Source organism: Hemicordylus capensis, chromosome 11 (assembly GCF_027244095.1).
Source record: "Hemicordylus capensis ecotype Gifberg chromosome 11, rHemCap1.1.pri, whole genome shotgun sequence".
Lineage (NCBI taxonomy): Eukaryota > Metazoa > Chordata > Lepidosauria > Squamata > Cordylidae > Hemicordylus > Hemicordylus capensis.
In genome coordinates this window covers 21,964,020-21,985,269 of record NC_069667.1, presented here as the reverse complement: position 1 = coordinate 21,985,269, position 21,250 = coordinate 21,964,020, and the positions used below count along the sequence as shown (strand labels likewise).

Below are 21,250 nucleotides of genomic sequence, written 5' to 3'. Positions count from 1 at the left end.
ATAGGACCCAATCAAGACGACAAAAGGGCCAAAGCAGAGGTGATGGTGTCAGCCCCCCTCTTGACATTAGAGCTGCCACTTGACTAAATCAATATTAGTTGAGTAATCAAATTTTAACTGATTAATCAAATGCATCTTAATGGACTTCACTGAGTAATTAATGGCTTAAATCTATGCCTGACTAAGGCAATAGTTTTGCAGAAAATGCAGTTTAAGGAAGCTGCCTTATAGCGAATCAGACCACTGGTCCATCTAATTCAGTACTGTCTACACTGGCTGGTAGCAGCTCTTTAAGGTTTCAGACAGGAGTCTCTCCAAATCCTACCTCGAGATGCTGGTCTTGTGGTAGCAGGCATGATTTGTCTCCTTGGCTAAGCAGGGTCCACCCTGGTTGCACATGAATGGGAGACTAGAATGTGAGCACTGTAAGAGATTCCCCTTAAGGGATGGAGCCGCTCTGGAAAGAGCAGAAGGCTCTAAGTTCCCTCCCTGGCAGTATCTCCAAGATCGGGCTGAGAGAGATTCCTGCCTGCAACCTCAGAGAAGTCACTACCAGTATCTAACACTGTGCAGGAGATGGTAATGGTCAACCCCTCCTGTATTCTACCAAAGACAACCACAGGGCTCTGTGGTCACCAGGAGCTGACACTGACGTGACGGCACACTTTGCCTTTAGAGCAGAATGGGAAGATTTCAGGCTTGTGGGATCTACTTAGTTATTTACTAAAACCCTGAGGTTTACCACCAGCACAACAGAAAAAAATGATGTCTCAGGAAATGGACCTGAGTTACCTGCATACTTGGGGATAACTTGCATCTCCAAGTACAAAGCTACATCCAATTACTAGAGATCGAGGAGGCAAGCACAAAACTCTACAACTGACCCATAGAGTTGACAAAGATCTGCTTAAAGGCAAGCAGTTAATACTCACAAAATGGGATTTGAGGACCACCCAGCCATGGTAAGAGAGCCGTATGGACTCTTGGAAAAAAGCCGCATGGACTCCTGATAAATGGTTTGCAAAGATCAAAGTAGGTGGAGGGAAGAGTGATCGTGTGGGAGTCAGGAGCTGGCTAGGACAGCTTTTTGTCCACCCTCGATAAAATGCAGGGGACAGAATGTTGCCTCACCTATGCTGCCCAGCTGCTGGCTTCCCACAACCACTCTCCCTTTTGACCTCTGATCGAGAACACACCCAGCTTTGATCGAGAACACACACTTCTACCCCGGCTGGGTGTTCTTCTGACCCTGAGAACAGACCTATATTTCACTGGGGAACACAGAGGCTGAGAAAGCAATTAGCACAAGGTCAGTCCTGACAGATTTTTCAAAAACCTGCAATCACAATTTAATGTGTTATTAGACTTGTTCACACAACCATTTGAATTTAAGTTTAATGTGGGTTACCAATGTTCAAATAATTGTGTGAACCCATGCCAAGGTGGCTTATAGCCCGAGATTCCTACCTTGGCATGGGTTCACACAATCACGTCAATGTTGATAACCCTCATTGATTCAAACAATTCTCTGTACAAGCCCATTGCTAAACTTAGGAAGTCAATTTAGAGTTAGAATTGGAAGTCAGAAACCCATGGCAGTCTCCTGCAAATCAGCCAGAGATCTAGAGTAGCTCTGGATCTCCTGCTGCTTGCCTCCACACAAGAGTCTTTAGTGCCATCTGAGTGTTACCCTCAGATCTTAACCCCACTCAATTGAAAGGTCTCGTTTCATTCTGTTTCCAAATTATATATGATCCCTCTGCTGCACTGTAACCTCCTTTACAGTCCCTTCTTTGCGTTCAAACCAGAGCTGCATGCAAATACACATCCTGAAATATTTACAAGGCATATTATTTCCCCAAAGATAACAGCTTCTTTTCAAATCTGGTACATTTCTGCTATGTAAACAAATGCTCATTCATAATGCAAGGCATGTAGTATTCCCTTATTGATGCTTCTTAGTAGAGTCAGAGATTGCATTCTTTCCTATTAAAAATCTATGTAGATCAGAGATGATCCCAGATATTATGAAGGGCTGGTTCCCACATAGACTATCGCTCAATTCTGCGCATTTGTGGCAGGCCCACACGTATGCTTTCTGCACTTGATAGCTGCCCCATCAAGTGATGATTTGCAGGTGTGACTGGACCATGATGGATATACCACCACAGAAGGAAGTGGCCAATAGCCTCAAACAAAATATTTTTAGAAGTGCTGAGCTGAAATGGGGACCTCATTTCATTTGATCTACATAGACTTCTAATAGGAAAGAATGCAATCTCTGACTCTACTAAGAAGCGTTGTGAATCGCCCAGGGACTTTTTTCTATGGGGCGGTAGATAAATATACTGACTGACTGAAGCTCTTCTCATGATCGGTGAGAAGAGCTTCTTTTGGGTCTGCAGGGAGAGTGGGCTTAGCCCCACAGACGATCAAAAGGCATCCCTGGGGGGCAGGATTGGATGCCCACATGACTTGCCGCTCCGTCACGGAGCCGGCGGGGTCTGCGGGGATCGGGGTCTGCGTGGCCCCCGAAAGTTCCAGGATGCCCCGCGCGAGCATCCTGGAGATACCCTCGAGCCCAGGATCATGGAAATAGCCTCACTGACCGACTGACTAACTATTTTTGAAATATGTATCATGCTATAAAGCCATAAGCAGGAAGAACATGCCCCTGTTGCCAAGGTAACTGGCCTGATGCTTCCTCACTCCAATCCAGGTACACCAAAGCTCTATTCACACCTGTGAATCAATCAACACCTGTACAATCTGTGTACAGAAGGACAAATCTGTATGCAGCTACAGTCTTCCACGGGTCATGTTCAATGCAGGTACAGCGGTACACTTCTGTTCTGTGCCATGCCTTTGAGAGGCCTGTACCCAGATCCATTTTTCAAAAGAGCCAGTGTGGTATAGTGGTTAGAGTGTTAGACTAGGACTGGGGAGACCTGAGTTCAAATCCCCGTTGAGCCACTAAACTCATGGGGTGACTCTGGGCAGGTCACTTCTCTCTCAGCCTCACCTAACCTCACAGGATTGTTGTGAGGATCAACATAACCATGTACTCTGGGCTTCTTGGAGGAAGAGTGGATATAAATGTAAAATCTATGAATATAATTCACTAAGGCGGCATAAGTGGCAAGCCCCGCCCACACTGCAGCTGCGACCAATGAAAAAACAGAGGCGTAGCTGACATGTACATCCCTATCCCCATTAAACACCAATTTGTCTTGTGTCACTATGCATGCATACATGCATGAATAAATATTTGTATACCGCCCAAAACACATGTCTCTGGGCAGTTTACAACAAAATCTTTATTTTTATGGCCATCCTCTAGTTCTGGAAAACAGAGAGGCATTCCTTCCCCCCCTCCCAGCAATCAGAATGAGGACGGCTCAAGAGCCTCATTGGCCCTCAGTCAAACAGTCAATCTGATCAGTACTATGGTGCCACGACATCATCATATTCACTGGGGCGAGTCGCACAATTGTCCTGGGTGGGCTGGGAGGGCATGTGGAGAAGGCTACACCTAACCTACCTTCCCTCCAGATGACTGAACTTGCCTCCATCAGTGTGCCCACGCGGACTGCCCTGGCACATGCCTTGAATTGGCGATCCCCCCATCTGATGGGCACTCTATGTGCCCATCTCTGTGACTTGAATCACATGATACCCGGCAGCTGGGGTAAGGGTGCGAAAACACCCTTAACAACAACAACAACAACAAATATTTATATATGACAAATATTTGCTGTTGTATGTAAATATTGGTTGTTGTTAACCTCAGCTGAAAGCCTTGTTAAGGGGGTTAGGCAGGAGGGGTGGGGAGGGATCTGCGAGGATCCTGCTGCTTCTTGCGGCCGGCCTAACCCTGCTTGGGGCAGCCCAGGAAAGGTTAGGCTGGCCGTGAGAACAGCCTCACTATGTGATCCCTGACTGGCTGGAATCGCACAGTGAAGAAGCCCTCTCCAAGAAAAAGAAAGGAAGTGGTGCAGAGTGGAGAAACAATGGCTGTGAACAGACATTAAAAAAGCACAAAAGGATAGGTTTGCTTCCCGCCCTCCCCACAGAGGCCTTTGCCTCCCATGAAAAAGTTCACAGTGAAAACCGAACCTCACAAAAACCTGGCATGCCACTGAACTGCAAGAGCAGCCAAAAATGTGTATTTATGCTTACAGAATGCAAACTGAATTTATCTGGGTGTGCGCATATATATGCAAATGGCTTGCATGCTACAACCTTATCTGCCAAGTTTCGTCTTGGAACAATTTTTTATAGCCAAATTATAAACCTCTGGAAAACAGGGTTTATAACAGAGATCCCAATGGACTCTCTTTAATGTTTGGAATGATAAAACTACCCTTTTTAAAAGAGAAGTGCCATTGCCAAATGGTGAAATTACGATGCTTTACTTCCACCCACTACATTTCAATTTTAATTTTATGAATATTGCAAATTATATAACACACATATTATAACCTCTAACAGGGCTAATTTATATGAGCAGTGTCCATCAATTATAAATTTTCCATGACATTAATAAAATGGCAAGAAGAACTAATTATGATGACTTCTGAGATGAAGATGCCTTGGACTAACCATTAATGAGGTCGAAATGATACTTTTAAAATACGGAGCAAGTTCTAATTATGAGTGAAATGAGATTATGAAAATGATCACAGAGAAGACATTAACCTGATGAGTTCCACAGTCTCCGAGTACATAGTGTATGGAGATTTTGCTTCTAATGGATCGCGCTCCATAGCATTCCCACACTCGATGAAGGAAAGGGCAGCGTCAGCATAATTCATGGCTTTGCCAAACTTTTCCAGCTGAAAAAAGGAGGAAGGGACACACTTAAGACATGCACCGGCTTTGATTTCAAGATAGGCATCCATTTATGATAAGCACAATGGTCCATTATGGCTGTACCACATTTTACCAAAGTCAGAGATCGCTAACCCTTGAAACTTACACTCTAATGCAGCAAGAGAGACGGAGGTGTGCAGCTGATAGAAGTATACAACTAGAGGAGTAAGCACATTCTCCCTGTGATGCTCGTTGTAGGAAGGGCTTTGGGATTTTTTTTTAAGGGCAGTCTGATTTTCTGAGGCCAAAAGAGCAATGCCTCTGAGTCTCTCCTGTGAGCCTGCTTCTTTCTGGGTTGCTCTTTGCATTGGAACTGAGTGGGGAAAGTAGTTGGGCAAGGAACCCTTCAATGTAGGCCCTACAACAGTAAGACAGTTTACACGATTGGAAACTGGGTGGGACCCCCGTCCCACCCAGCTTCGGAAGCTGTGCGCGCTTCCTGTTGTTGATTGTGTGTGAGCAAATAACGAGGTTGGAGGGAGGAGTGATTGTGTGTGGGTGCCCAAGGATTGATGGCATCGCATGCAAAGCCTAGTTCAGACAACCCCCTTCATCTGCGCTGGCCCCCTTGCCCCATGGATGGGTGCCTCCTGGTGGGCAGGTGGTCCCTGTTGCCCACCCAGCCATCCACTTGCTCTCCTCGTTGACTCTGACTGCCCCTTCTTCTGCTTCTGGGCAGCCTGCATTAAAATGAAGTCACTGCATGATGCAACAACATGATTATACTGCACTGCGGAAGACCAGCTGCCCAGAAGCAGCTGGGAGAGGCAGGAGTAGCAGGCAGAGGTGGTGAGAAGAGCAAGTGGATGGCTGGGCAGGTGACAAGGAAGGGGAGTGACCACTCAGCTGCCTGTCGCCCACTTGCTCTGACAACAGGAGGTGCATGTGCGCACCCACGGGGGCAGGGGATGTCTGCGCGGGTGGCATGTAACCCAGGCCGTCAGCACCCTCCCTGCTTGGCACCCTAGGGAACTGCCTAGTTCACCTAGCAGATGGGCCAGCCCTGATCATGTGTGAGAGAGAAGCTGGGTAGGGTGGCACTGTCTGACCCATCTTTTGTACCCGGAACTTTAACAAGGTGGGTGGAAAAGCCGTCCTACCCATCTCCTTTCTCGCATACATCCACTCCCCCACCCTCTTACCTAATTGTTTTCTCACACACAACTGAAGATCAGGAGCACACACACCTCCCACAGCTGGGTAGGACACTTGTCCTACCCAATTTCGATCGTGTGAACTGCCTTCGTGTTTAGCAGACATAAGATAGGCAACTGCAAGCATAACCGGGCCAAAGAGGGAGCACGTGATAAAGGCCTTGGCAGAAACAGGGCAAACTGAGGGATGAGGAAAAACAGGGTCAAAGAAGGGGCGTTCCTTATCATGATGGATATGTGGGGTTGTTGTTTTTTTGCTAGGGTCACAACGAGGCTGCCAACAAGTTGTTAAATGGTGCCTGTCTTGGCATTCCGGGAAGAGCACAGGGTTGTCAAACAACATGTGACAGGAAAGAGCTGCCTGCAGGCAGCAACATGACGTGTGGTGCCTTTTTGCATTAGTGCTGCCTGAGAAACAGCTTGCATCCTGCCAGACGCATGCAACGGTAACAAGATGGAGGGCTAGTCAACTTGCCGAGTGAATCTGGCAGTGGGGGTGGGAAGGAGCTTCACACAGCGTGTGGAGGCTGTCACGAGCCGGTGCCTGCAAATATTTGCTGCAAAGAGAAGGCACTTGGCCAGCGACCACACAACGGGCACATGCCTTTGAAGGCCACTCAGCCATGGAAGGTGTTGTTAGCCTGCTTCTGCGGGCCTTCTCAACGGAGCGCAATCTTAAGGAGCATTCTCTCTTAGCGGAGTCAGCCAGCGGCCATCAGTATGGGCCACCTTCCTGGCACAGAGAGGCTATCCCCACGATCAGCAAAAATCGGGCTAAGGAAGCCTAGCCCTTCCAAGGGCAGGACTACAGGTTATAAGAAACATAGCTGCCAAACCCAGCAGCTACATGCTGAGTTCTCCCCGCACTGTGATTTGCCACAGTGATACATGTTAGCATGAACAAGACCTGGAAGCAAGGGCAGGGGTACCCATGTAGGAGCAAGCTTGAATCTCAGCAGATCCCATTGAATTCTGTTGGTCCATCCCAACAGGATGCAATCAACCAGTTAAAACCCCAGGCGATCTTTCCATTTGCCCCTCTCTTCACCCTCTCAGTCATCTTGCTACTTAATAGGTAAATCCAACATTGAACTTTCTGACTGTTGCCACTTGTCCAGAAGACACATCCAGGAACATTCTGTATCACTGCAGATAATGTGCAGATTCTGTTAATTAATGGCTCTGCCTGCCAATAATTAGTGTAATTAATTGCATACTTTAATGAGGCATGCAAATTAGATGGGGCCTTCTGGCTTATCTTGATACCTCTGTAAGCTGCACCTCAGTACTGAATAAGCTGTGAGTGCAAATTTATTGAAAAGTAGGGTATAAGTTTAATATGCAAGAAGCTCTCCACTCTGGCACAGAAAAGTGCAATTTGGACACATACCAGGGCATCTGCTTTGTGCTTCAACTTCTTGGCCTCTTGCATGTAGTAATCTGCATTGTGAAGCCTAATAAAAACAACAACAACAATAACAGCAATCAGCTGAGTAGATTTCAGTTTCCACTTTAGTGCAGTGTGGACATAACACTTGGGACGCATTCGCACTTAACGCGAAACCAGGGTTGAAGGGACCAGCGGTTGCCAAACCTGAATGTCTGAATGCAGGACAGCCCTTTGGAACTCTAGTTCCATGTGGAGAGTGACTTGAGGTTCCATTCTCCAAACTTACCTATGGGTTGTAGTGAGTTTTGCCACCCTAACCCGATGTTGAACGCAGCCTGCGTTAAGTGCAAATGCTGCAAGCTGTGTTCCCTCAAACAAATGAGCCCCTGGTGGCGCAGTGGTAAAACTGCCGCCCTGTAACCAGAAGGTTACAAGTTCGATCCTGACCAGGGGCTCAAGGTTGACTCAGCCTTCCATCCTTCCGAGGTCGGTAAAATGAGTACCCAGAATGTTGGGGGCAATATGCTAAAATCATTGTAAACCGCTTAGAGAGCTCCGGCTATAGAGTGGTATATAAATGTAAGTGCTATTGCTATTGCTAAACTGGAGTCAAGGGAGGAAGCTCCTCCCTCATTCTGGCTGCTATTGGTTGTGTGAACTGTCCTTCATGAAAGAAGGAAGCCCGCACAGCCAGTCCACCCCTCCTCTCTGCAGTCTTGCCGCCTGCAGGCTCCCTGCTCTCTGTTACATCCAAATTTGGATAGGAGAATGGGGGTTGAGGGTGGGGAGCGGAACTGTGTTACATTGGACCCACGGTTCTGTGTTATGTGCGAATGCAGCCTACACTCTGGTTAGCACTAACAATGGTTTGTTGCCTTAACTGTGATTATGATCCCAAATGAACAGTGAAGGGATGGCTGAACTTGCAGGCATGTATCACTGAGACTTTGAAACACCAGAGAGGCTAAAGGCACAGGGAGATTGTCATAACCATGGTTTGTTTGCTACAGATGTAGAGGCTATTCTCACAATCAGAAGAAATCTGGCTAGGGGAGCCTAGCCCAATTTCTCCTGACTGTGGGAACCACCGGGCTCACAGGCAAGCCCAGTGGCCTCCAGGCGGTTAACCCGCCAAAGTAACCCTCCCCTTAAACTGGGTTTGTGGAGCAAGCGCTCTGCAAATCTAGTTTTAAAAATTCTGAGTAGCCGCGGCGCAGCTCCGTGCCGTGGTTACTCATGAGTAGATCCCCAGCAGGAGGCTGAAAAGCAGCCTCCCAGCTTGGGGGTCTCTCCAGTATGCCCTGCGTGGTTGTGCAGGGCATACTGGAGGTTCCGGGGGCCGGGCAGCCCCGAACTCGGTTCCGTTATCCCCTGCTCGTCTGGCTCATAATCTTTAAACATGGTTAACAAAAACCATGGTTTAGAAACCCAGTTTAAATTATGCTTTCCTTTCGTGGTTAGTGGCCAGTCTCTAACAATGGTTTAGGTATTCAGATGTGATACTTAACCACAGCTAAATAAAACCAACTAGGGTAAAGCGTTATGTCTCCATCAGGCCACAGTTTATCAACTATCTGATAAAAAGCGCTGACTGGTTTCCAGGACAAACAGCACCCATTTATTTTTGTTTCTTTCTGTCTTATCAGTGCAAAGCTGCTGGATGCAAAGATGTGATTGATGAGCTGGCTGCAAGATGGCTAACTGTGGAAACCAGAAGCCCAAAGGGGCCTATTAAACTTTGCTGAACAGAAGGAAAAGGAGAAACAATTCAAAGTGATTAACCATAACAAGCTTCCATTAGAAAAGCTAAAATGCAAAATAAAAATAAAAATACAGGGGGAAAAAATTAGCCAGCAATGCAAGATTGGTTGATCTGGAAAACATTAATCAATGCAAAAACTTGCTTAATTATAAATGGTGCACAAATCTGTTTTCAATTGCAAAATAGCCCTATGCTGTCCTTGGTGATGGTCAGGCTAAAATCCCACATACATGTATACCTGGGGAAAGTACCATAGCTCAGTAGTAAAGAACATGCATTGTATGTACGATGCCTTAGGTCGAATCCTAGCCATGTCCAGCTAAAAGCATCTCAAGTAGGGGGGACACAAAAGATCTCTGCTGAAGGCCTGGCTTGAAATTGAGGTGAGGGTGCTTGGGGGTTACAGCCCCCACTTTTGTTAGCTGTGAAAGGGCAGTAAAAATGGGGGACGATTTTGGTCCATTCCAATATAGCCAACTGTTTCAAGGATCCTTGCTTAAAACAGTTGACTCTCCGACTATCCTGTCCAAACCGGTATGCTAGTTGTGACCTTTAAAGCCCTAAATTAAAGCCTTCAGCTGCTGTGGACGATGGGAGTTGTAGTCCAACAACAGCTGGGCACCAAAATGGTGCCCTAAATGGTTTGGGTCCGGCATACTGGAATGATTGCCTCCTCTCATATGTTCCTGCACATCTAGTCAGTGCAAACAATGAAGTAAGAAGCAGTGGTGGGGGTGGGGAGTGATTTTAAATTTTGATTGTCAAATTTGATTTTTTAAACTGCTTTTAAAAGAGTTTTTACATTGCTTTGTATTTAAATTGCTTTGTGTTTTATTTTGTGGAGAGAGCCGGTCTTGTGATAGCAAGCATGAATTGTCCCCTTTGCTAAGTAGGGTCCACCCTGATTTGTATTTGAATGGGAGACTACATGTGTGAGCACTGTAATTTGCCTAACTATATTCAGTGCCATTTTTCATTGCATTTTCAAATTGCATTCTTTTTTTTTTTAATTGAAACATGGCTGTAAGTTGTCTTGAAAGTCCCATCACTGGAATAGAAAGGCAAGGTAGAAACATTGGAATAAATCTACATGTGTACCTACTTAAAAAGAGAACTCTAACTCTAAACGTAGGTAAAGTAAAGTGTGCAGTCAAGTCGATTTTGACTCCTGGCGCCCACAAAGCCCTGTGGTTGTCTTTGCTAGAATACAGGAGGAGTTTGCCACGTAGTGTGAGATGATGCCTGTCAGCATCTTCCTACATCGCTGCTGCCTGATAGAGTATCAGTGGAGATTTGAACTGGCAATCTTCTGCTTGCTGGTCAAGCATTTCCCCGCTGCACCACTAAAGGTGGCAACTCTAAAGAGTTTAAATTCTAAAGAGTTTAAACACATTCTTTAAATGTGTATCTCACTAACATCTCCTAGAGAGCCCATCATTATCTCTCTGCAAACCAAGAGCTTTCTAAACAAGGGTTGGAATGGGTGTCTTGAAACCTGCACTGTGAACTCTCTGTGTGGATGAATATGCTTCATAATTTGCACGGCCCAGCACAATTACAGGGTTCTCTGTCCTCACCCCAGAGAACATTCTCAAACTCATCATCAAATCCTTGTTTGATTACAGGGCTCTAGCCAATTAAAGTCCAAACAAGAACCAAACCCTTGTGGGTTTGGTCTTACTACTTACATGTCATCAAATGCGATTTTCGGTCTCCTGGGCTCTGGGTTCCCATTGGCAAAAGCAGGCGCTGTGGACCAGATGTCATGGTCTAGGTGGCTGGTGTCGAGGAGCGCATTCGCAGGCCTGCTGTGGGAGTCATCGTCCTGTAAGAAGCAATTTTTAATTAGCCTTCAGCCTCTGTGCTAATAATACCTTTCTGTGTCACCTAACACAAGTCTGCGTGTCTCGGAATTAAAACCCAGGCACATATTTTGCATCGTGCGGACGTCATGTCAGAAGTCAAGCTCGGCGGATTAATTAAGCGCCTCGGCTGCACGTTGCTCACGCGCATGGCATCATTAACACCCACTTCTAAAAAGGTGCAATGTCAGCATGGGTGCCTTGTAGCATTGCTTACTTATTGAAATGAAAATGGACGAGGGCGAACAGCGAGTGGAAATGCTCAGTATCCAATTATTAGGGCTGGAGATGGGCAGAGATGCTGGGACTGCTACTGAAAATAATTCATATATTGTTTCTCAAATCACGTCAGTTACATCACAGATTTTCTACTAAAGTGCTGTAACATAGAAGGGATGAATAAATCCCTCTCATATAACGCTAGAACCAGGGCTCATCCCATGAAATTGGTTGCCAGGAAAATCTAGGACCAACAAAAGAAAGCACTTTTTCACCCAACAAATAATCAACTTGTGGAATTCTCTGCCACAAGATGTGGTGGCAGCCAACAACCTGGATGGCTTGAAGAGGGGTTTGGATCACTTCATGGAGGAGAGGCTTATCAATGGCTACTAGTTGGAGGGCTAAAGGCCACCTCCAGCCTCAAAGGCAGGATGCCTCTGAATACCAGTTGCAGGGGAGTAACAGCAGGAGAGAGAGCATGCCCCTTTCAACTCCTGCCTGTGGGCTTCCAGTGGCATCTGGTGGGCCACTGTGTGAAACAGGATGCTGGACTAGATGGGCCTTCTTGGGCCTGATCCAGCAGGGCTGTTCTTATGTTCTTATGGTCTTAAATCAAGAACAGGTGTGGTTAAAAATACAGGGATCATAGTGGGGGGATGTGAGTGGGTAGGTGGGAGGAGCTTGGTCCCAGGTTCAATCCCTGGCATCTCCAGGGCAGGCTGGTAAAGAGATTTTGTCTGAAACCCTAGAGCGCTACTGCCAGTCAGAGTGGATATTATTGACTTAGACGGACCACTGGTCTGACTCAGTAGGAGACAACTACATATGGGAAGGAGAGAGGAAGAATGACCCTGTTTTTCATTCTGCAAATCACAATTCACTGATCTCTACTAGGGAGGAGAGCTGGTCTTGTGGTAGTGAGCATGAATTGTCCCCTTTACTAAGCAGGGTCTGCCCTGGTTTGCATGTGAATGGGTGGCTAGGAGGCTGTTCTCACAAGCAGCCAAGATTGGGCTTGGCTGCCCATGAGAACTGGTGGGAGATCAGGGAGCGTGCTCGACTTGTGTGCCCAGCATTGGGATGCAGATTCACCACCCGACGCCCTCTCCCAGCTGGAGAGTGCTTCATTCTCTGGCTGGATGCTTCCTTTCTCACCAAATTGAATGAGGAAGAGAAGGGAAGCACATCCAGCCAGTGAACAAAGCACTTGCTGGCTGGCAGAGGCCATCTGTATCCCAATACCATCCATGCCCCTTGTGTTGGCGTCAGGGGCCATGGATGGCATCAGGATGTCTACGCGCGGCACACCTCTCCCAGCTGGTGAGCATTCACCAGCTGGGTGCCTGGGGTCGGGGAACAAGGGCCCCCGGACATTGCCGGCTGGGAGACATTTGTTCCTCCAGCTCATTGGTGCTTACACTCCGGCTCGGCATCCGGTCAGCCGACTCCAACGGCCAATAGCAGCACAGCAGGCTGTATGAAGTCCCCGTGAGCCCTTTAATCCAAGCAATGTGTCTCCAGTATGAGGTCTCCGCCTAGCTCCTCCTCCTTTCCCCCAAGTGCTGCCTTGGATCTTGACTCCTGTCTAATGGTTACCAGTCTCTGACCTCTCTGATCCTTGGATGCTGCTCTGGCACTTGCCTGTTTTGGATGGCCCACCTGCTTCTGGAACACCTGGACAGAGAGGCAGCTCTCCGAGTCCGGAAGATGCTGGCCCACCGCCGGACCCCACTGAGACTTGGCAGCAATATTCTTGATACGCTTCCTAATTCTGCTGCCTGTCTGGAACGGCAATAGCAAGGGTATTGCCAAGAACCCGCCTGGCCGCACTACATGGCTGGTGGGCTGCATTTGGCTGGAGGGGGTCACAGGCCTAGAGCAGATGGCATAGGACTCAATGGACCAACTCAGTGCAAGGAGAGGTGAGCTGGTCTTGTGGTAGGAAGCATGACTTGTCCCCTCAGCTAAGCAGGGTCCACCCTGGTTGCATATGGATGGGAGACTAGAAGTGTGAACACTGTAAGATAGTCCTCTTAGGGGATGGGGCCGTTCTGGGAATAGGATCTAGGTTCCAAGTTCCCACCCTGGCAGCATCTCCAAGATATGGCTGAGAGAGATTCCTGCCTCCAACTCTGGAGAAGCTGCTGCCAGTCTGTGAAGACAATACTGAGCTAGGTAGAGCAATGGTCTGACTCAGTATATGGCAGCTTCCTATGTTCCTAAGGTGATTCTTTACATCCTTGTGCCAGGATTTGCTCTCTGTTTGAACTTTGTCAGGAGTGGCCAGGACTAGAATCGGGAACCCGGAGCTCTGTGCTCCACTTTCTCGTGTATTGTGCCTCCGGGAGAGTCATTGCGAGGAGCACTGAAGAGCCGCACCATAACAAATTGTTCTCTGGGCAGAAATGGCTCTACCCAACCCAACTGGTCAGTTGGCTCTCCTCAACTGTAAGGGCTCTAAAGCATGGCTGGCCAACCTGAGTTCCACTAGGTGTGTTGGCCTACAACTCCCATCATTCCTAGCTATCGGCTTCTGTGGCTGGAGATGATGGGAGCTGCAGTCTGGCTACAGCCACCGAGTTTCTGTTTGGCCATCCCGTCTATAAAGGCTTCCAGATGTGACTGGGAGGTTGCCTGGAGAGCAACACTCTTTCCTGGTGCTCAGCATAGTCCGTTTCCTGGCTCTCCCCCTTCAGCCTGGATCCCCGGCGTGACGCTTGGCTTTCACTCAACAGCTGCCTGCAGCCCAGCTTTGACAACCTTGCTCCCTTGCAACAACTTTCTTCAAGCGACTTACACAGATTCCCTTGGGGTTGGAAGAGGGCTTGTTCTCGTTCTTCCTGTGTTTGGAGCAGGTGGTGGCTTGCAAGGCGGCTGTCAGGTTGTTCTCTTGGCCAAAGGAGCTGTTGTCACTGCTGATCCGTCTGGGCACCGTCTCATCTAGCAAAGGGGACAGCGGTGGTGGAAAGAGCTTCTCTTCCCTTTTCTTTGTCACCTTTTTAACAGAGCTGCAGCTGCAAAGACACAAAGGGGGACCATTTGTTATAACCAGGACTGGCTTGGCACAGACATGAGGCCCTGCTAGATTCACAGTCTCTCCTGGCTCCTGTTCGCCGAGTACAGGCCTAGAGGTTTCCCAAAGGGTCTGCCATGCAGGATTCTTGCCCCTGGAATGGCCATTCCTGTGTGGGGGCAACAGCTCAAAATGCTGGGATGAAACCCTTGAAACAAATACATACATTCTCCGTAGCTGAGTCACACTGAAGGAATGCTCTGAAAGAGCTTGCACTAGTGTGGTGTAGTGGTTAGAGTGCTGGACTAGGACTGGGGAGATCTGAGTTCAAATCTAGCAGCAGCACACCGCCCAGCACTCCCTGTTCTGGGGGATCGGCTCCGCAGAAGCCAGGTGAGTGGCAGAGCCGATGCCCCACTGCAGGGAATGCTGGGTGACATGCTGATGCTCAGAACAGCTTGCTGTATGGCTGGGGTGAAGGTAAGTACCTACTGAGTTATGCTTTGTTGCCTACATACAGCATCAGAATTTCCTTTGTCCTACTCAAGAGAAGCACATGCCTCAATCGAGGTGCCCGGAAGAAAAAGATTTCCCGGTCTTCTGCTTGAACAGAAATGCCACCCCTTTCAGACTGCTGCCCTTGGTTAACATCCTGGTATGACTATGCTCTGTGGTCTCTTGTCCCTCCCTAGAAAAAAAACGGATGTTTAAAACCTTGGTTGCCAAGCAAGAATTAGAACGAAGAAGTCTAATAGACCCAGCTGAGTTCTTAACGTGTTAATTTGACCATGGATTTCTTTATTTTAGTTACTGTCCCAGTCCAGTCAATGAAGATTACTTGAATTTTAATCTTTCCTTAGACAACTAATATTGCATTCTACAGCCATTTACTTTTCATGATTATTGACTCAAATTTTCAATAGCAAATTAAGTCAACAAGAATTTATGTCTCCCTCTTAGTCAATTTAAGTCAGTGTCAGGCATTTATAGATTTACAATACCTCAAAGCAACAAATCAAAGAGGAACAAGCCAAGCCAAGCTGCTTGATTCCTCGATCGGGGAAAATTCAATAGCCTCACCTGGAGGTATGTTGCATCACTTCGCTGATTTTAATGATAGCAGCCTCTATTTTGGTTATTCCCTAATTGCGGCCATTAGCAAATAAAAACCATTGCTGTCAAAAGGAATATTTTATTACCATTTTTCACTGATCTGTTCTAACTATCTATTTAGCCAAGGGTTAGGCAATGCAAGGTCTTTGGATGCAGATTAGTTATATTTTAACACAATTGAAGTACCCCTTTGGATTTGAATTGAATCATTCTTTCCAAGTATGCCCATACATGAAGAAAGCATTCTAGTCGGCAGAAGTGGTTCCAAACTGCCACTCATATGTCTCAGTGTGGTTGCCACATCCCTTGGGTTGGACCCAATTCTAACCCAATGGTTGGATCCGATTTGCTTGGATAATATCAGAGGAACAGAATCTCATTGGGTGAAGTATGTGGGAAGTTTCCCGCATTAGCACTGCATTTCCCCAAGGAATATAGCACTGATTCAAGCACTTCCCACCGGATTTTCCCAACCTACGTGATTCTGTTATTCAGACATTAGTGGGGCCATGAGGGATGCAGAAACAAGGAAGTGGCAAGCCTCTTGACATTGGTTTATAGCATGGAATTAAGAGATGAATCAGTATTCTGGATTGACTTATCCAGAGTATGATCTCTTCTCAATTTCAAACCACGTTTCCTGAATATGTGGGGATGTATCCAATGGTCCAGTCTCTGACTTCAGTGCATTCAATGTATGATGTGCATGTAACTATATGCATGATTGAGACCCCATTCATGTATGGTTCTGGATTGTGTAGATTTATTTATTTATTTATTTAACTTCTATACCGCCCAAACTTTAGTCTCTGGGCGGTTAACATAAAAACAATTAAAACACATATAAAAGTTAAAGCAATGCAACAATTTAAAAACAGCCATACAATTAAAAACACAGATTTAAAAAGCTGGGAAAGCTTGGGTGAAAAGATGGGTTTTGGGGTGTTTTTAAAAAATTGCCAGAGATGGGGAGGATCGTATCTTAGTAGGGAGTGCATTCCACAATCTCGGGGCAGCAACCAAGAAGGCCTGTCTCTGTGTAGCCACCAGACAGGTTGGTGATAACTGGAGACGGACCTCCTCAGATGACCTCAATGGGCGGTGTGGGTCATAGCGAAGAAGACACTCTCTTAAATACTCAGGGCCTAAGCCATTTAGGGCTTTATAAGTTACAACTAGCACTTTGTATTTTGCCCGGAAACCTATTGGCAGCCAGTGAAGCTCCATCAGCAGAGGAGTAATGTGGTCTCTCCAAGATGACCCAGAGACCAGCCTGGCTGCTGCATTCTGAACCGGAGTTTCCGGACTATGTACAAAGGCAAATATGTACAAAGGTAGATAAGTCGATATCGTTCTATCTCTGAAGTGATTTTGCATGACCACAGTTACATCATCACAAAGCCAAAATGGCACCAGATATGACTGAGGAAAGATGTATATTCGCACATTCGAAAGGATTTTTGGGAAATATAATTGCCCCCTCTGAAACGGCAATTTTCAGCCTAAAAACTGAAATGAGAGCAGCCCATTCAGTTCAGCCCTAATTCTAATAACCTCAGTGAAATCACCTGCTACCAGCAATTACTTATATTGTTTTGGGCTGTTATATTGAGGCTAATGATCTTGAATCCCCAATTTAGCATTTTCCAGAAATCTGTACAGTCCACATTTGACTTTGCATCTCACTGGTGTTGTGAACTACACCTGGTTTCGCACTCTGTATATGCTCAGAGGGAAAGGGGCAAGGTCACATCATACACAAACTGAATTGGTTCTTGCACTGGCAGCACCTGAGTTATCAAAATGGATTGGGTTAAATATGAACTCAGATGATATTAACAAGAAACCACAATGTGATCATGGTTTCAATTAAACAGAAAAGAAAGTCAAAAAATTTGCTTGGCAACCGGAAGCAACTGGGACCGGGGAAAGGAAGTGGTATTGTTTGACCATAGTTATATCACCACAAAGCCAAAATGGCACCAGATACGAATGGGAAAAGATGAATATTCACACATTCGAAAGGATTTTTGGGAAATATTACTGCCCCCTCTGAAATGGCAATTTTCAGCTCATCCCTAATTGTAATAACCTCAGTGAAATCACCTGCTACCAGCAATTATCTATATTGTTTTGGGTTGTTATATTGAGGCTAATGATCCTGAATCCCCGATTTAGCGTTTTCCAGAAATCTGTACAATCCGCATTTGACTTTGCATCTCCCTGGCAGCACCTGAGTTATCAAACTGGATTGGGTTAAATATGAACTCAGATGATATTAATAAGAAACCACAATGTGATCATGGTCTCAATTAAACATAACAGAAAAGAAAGTCAAAAAATGTGCTTGGCAACCGGAAGCAACTGGGACCAGGGGAAAGGAAAGCTAGCATAGGGGAAATAACTATTGATGAACACAATTATATTTTAACAGAGGATACCAATGGTTGTAGAGCTCTAAGGAATCAAATTAATGACCTAGAAAACAAGCTCAGATTAAGAAACATCAGGTTGGGGGGTAGATCCCTAGGGCTTGATGAAGACAAGAAATGAAAGACCCATCTCTTTTTAAAAACAATAGTGAATAGAGAATGATATATGTATGGCATTTCAAGGAATGACACAGAATCATCTAACTCTGTGCAAACTCTTGGTTCTTTTTTCAGATGAGGAACAGAGCATTTAAACAGGGTAGATCTACATCAATTCATTTGTATTTAGTCGTTAGAAATTACACAGGTAAGAGAGATGAAGAACTGGCTGGTTTTGGTTCACAGTGGGCTTAAAGGCCACGAATTACATAATAGTCTCAGCATAACCTAATAAACATAAATCATTCAGAAGAAGAAATGAGTTTTCGGTTCACAAGAACATCAGCCAAAAGTAGCAATCAAGAAAAGAATAAAACCAAAGAAAATATCCAGTCTCTTCTTGATGATGTCTGTAGAAACAGTTATTAGCAACAGTATGAATTTGCTAGATGAAGAGAGCCATGGGAAAGAGTGGAGAGAAGAGCTGGGGCTGAGGTATATCAGTGTGTACCAGCCTAGTGATTTAGCAAAACCTGGCTCAGAAACCGATATACCTCAGCCCCAGTTCTTCTGCCCATTATTTCCCATAGTTCCCTTTGCCAGCATACAGCATGCCTTCCACTGCACAGAAAACACAGAGAGCTGTGAATACAGTGGCTGCCATCATTGGACACGCCACACTGCAGAGCATCCTCTATGATCCTGAAGTTGGAGGAGCTTTGGCAGGTCTGTTTCTGCCTCCTCCTCTTTTATGGCCAATTGGAGGGCAACCACTGAAGCCATGCAGCGTTTCCAGTCTGCTGGCAGTGCAAAGCATGCTGGGGAGGCATATGCACCCTTGGAGGACCTTCTGTAAAGGGACGGGGCTTGTAGCTGCCAAGTGTAGCAACAAGCCCTCATCAGCTGTGCTTGGGTGTGTGCTGGGTTTGCAGAGCCAAGTTGAGGTGATAGTCATATGATGCTTATGGAGTAGCAACTCACCTGGGCTTCTACCCACCCACAAATGGTTGTGTGAATGGGCTTAGTGTCTACTACTCCTTGGTTACCAGTTCAAGACCCACTGAGCACAGGATTCCTGACACATGCAACAGCATGATCAACCTGCTGCACCCACATTGTTTAAATATAATTAAGGCTATTTGCAAAATTGTTTTCCTCTAGGGGCTATCACCCAGTAAGCATACTGGTTTCAAATACTTTCTATGAACTGCATACAGAGCCTTCTCTTAGCATTTCAGATAGAAAGACAGGGGTCTGTCCATGTGTAGAAAATGAAGCCATTGACACAATCAAAAACTATGTTCTACCTAGTTTTGGGAGCTGTGTGTGCTCCCAATTCTCGGTTGTGTGGAAGCAAAGTAAGAGGAAAACTGAGTAGAAGTGACTGTGTTGAAGCAAGGTCGGAGGAAAACCTGGGTAGAAGTGATTGTGTGGAAGCAAGGAGGAGGAGAAACTACCCAGGTTTTCCTCTTACCTTGCTTCCACACAACCAAAAATTGGGAGCACCCATAGCTCCCAAACCTGGGTAGAACATAGGTTTTGATTGTGTGAATGTCCTCAATATTTGTTACCTCCAAAGCATGCAAATAATATTCCATTGATGCAAAAAAAAATGAAAAACAAAACCCACAACTCAAGTCCATTGTGGCCAGCCTGTAACACAAAGCAATCATATTGCTCATTTCCAGAAACGGAACAATCAATAGTAAGGAGAGAATTCCCTGGAACATTTGGTGTCAACAGTATTATTGTATAGGTAGGATAAGATATTAAGGAAAACTTACTCTTTAGTACTGGTTATTCTGTGGTTGGGTATTGGAGAGATGCAGGGTGGGAGCAAACACAAGGCAGAAGACTCCTCCAGACGCTGTTTCTTGTTTTCGCCAAAGGTGTCCAAATTTTCAGACTGCTTTCAGCCGTGACAACAGAAACCAGAAAATTACAGCGTTAACAACACTGCATCAATTTGTGCCAACTTTATGAACTCTTAGAGAACATACAAAATCACTTTATATATCCTCTCAAGGAATTGTAACTAGGGTTTATGCTGGTCAAAGACCGAAATAAATAATGATGATGGTTGTAACTAGGGTTCAGCTGAAACTACCTGCAGAATTTCAGCTTTGGTTTTGCTTAGGTTTTTTTAAACTGGCTGACATATAGCAGAAGAGTACATCAGCCCAGTAACGTTGTGAACAGGCAAGGAGCACTACTGCAAAAATTGTACAAATGATGTTACACAAGAACAAGTCCATTATTTTCAAAGGGTTTACTCTTACCTAGGCACATAAAAACCTGTCTTATACTGAGTCAGTCAGAGCATCCAGCTCAGTATCGTCTGCATCAAGGCTGCTCAGCTTTGGCCCTTTTGCAGATGTTGGCCTACAACTCCCAAAACCCCTGGCTATTGGGCACTGTGGCTGGGGATTATGGGAGCTGTAGTCCAATAACAGCTGGGGGGCCGAAGTTGAGTAGGCCTGGTCTACGTTGACTGGCAGCAGCTTCTCCAAGGTATCAGGCAGGAGTCTCTCCCTATCCTGCATGGAGATGACCAGGATTGAACCTGGGACCTTCTGCATGCAAAGCAGATGCTCTACCAATGAGCTACGACCCCATCTCCCAAATGCATGGCTTACCCAGCACATTTTCCCCAGGGCTGGACCTATACCTGGGTTGGGCAAACTTGCCCCTCCAGCTGTTGTTGAACTACAACTTCCATCGTCCCAGCTACAATTGATTGTGTTTGGGGAAGTTGGGAGTTGTAGTTCAATACACCAATCACATGATCACTTGAGTGCATGTTAGCCTCTGTGCAGGTCATGTCAGCCTATCTGATGCTCACCCCAGTTTGGTTCTTTGAAGCAGCTTTGGGGAGTTCCCTTTAAACCTGCTATTCCATCCCCGGCACAGGGACGAATCCAGGCCTTTTGTTTCAATTCACTCCTTTCTCGCAGACAGCTCTCAAACTGGCATTTTCAGGAGGCAAATGGTACTGATGGCTGATGTTACATTTGTTGAGATTTATAGCATCTTTTTTTTTTTAACAGTCTTGAAACCATTTTTACTCTGTGAGACCAGAAGCAGAGCCATATCAGGTAGAAGGAAAAAGCTCCACTCAGACACTACAAATATTCATTTTTGATATAAAACCTCCGCTTCCTCTCTAAAAAACACATTTTAGTTTGAAGCATGCTGTCATATCCCACAAGATAGGATACCCATGGGCATAAATAACATAAAACACATGATAAAGCCTTGTCTCTTGAGTCACAATACATTCTGCTTTACAGGTAGTTGTTGGGAAGCGAGGACAGCTAGTTAAGTGAATGGC

At 46.0% G+C, this 21,250-nt stretch overlaps 1 protein-coding gene across 2 annotated transcripts in view; it reads right to left on the bottom strand.

The window, feature by feature from the left end:
- Nucleotides 1–21,250, bottom strand: part of AFF2 (ALF transcription elongation factor 2) — a 401,341-nt gene that overhangs the window by 21,745 nt on the left and 358,346 nt on the right. Inside the window, exons 12-16 of one of the 2 annotated variants that reach the window (XM_053273909.1) lie at nucleotides 19,704–19,828; nucleotides 14,060–14,276; nucleotides 10,867–11,003; nucleotides 7,417–7,480; nucleotides 4,699–4,835 (exon numbers count right to left, since the gene is read on the bottom strand). In XM_053273909.1, coding sequence (XP_053129884.1) covers nucleotides 4,699–4,835; nucleotides 7,417–7,480; nucleotides 10,867–11,003; nucleotides 14,060–14,276; nucleotides 19,704–19,828 — 680 coding nt within the window. The remainder of the gene's footprint in view (nucleotides 1–4,698; nucleotides 4,836–7,416; nucleotides 7,481–10,866; nucleotides 11,004–14,059; nucleotides 14,277–19,703; nucleotides 19,829–21,250) is intronic. The other variant, XM_053273910.1, reaches the window with a different exon arrangement.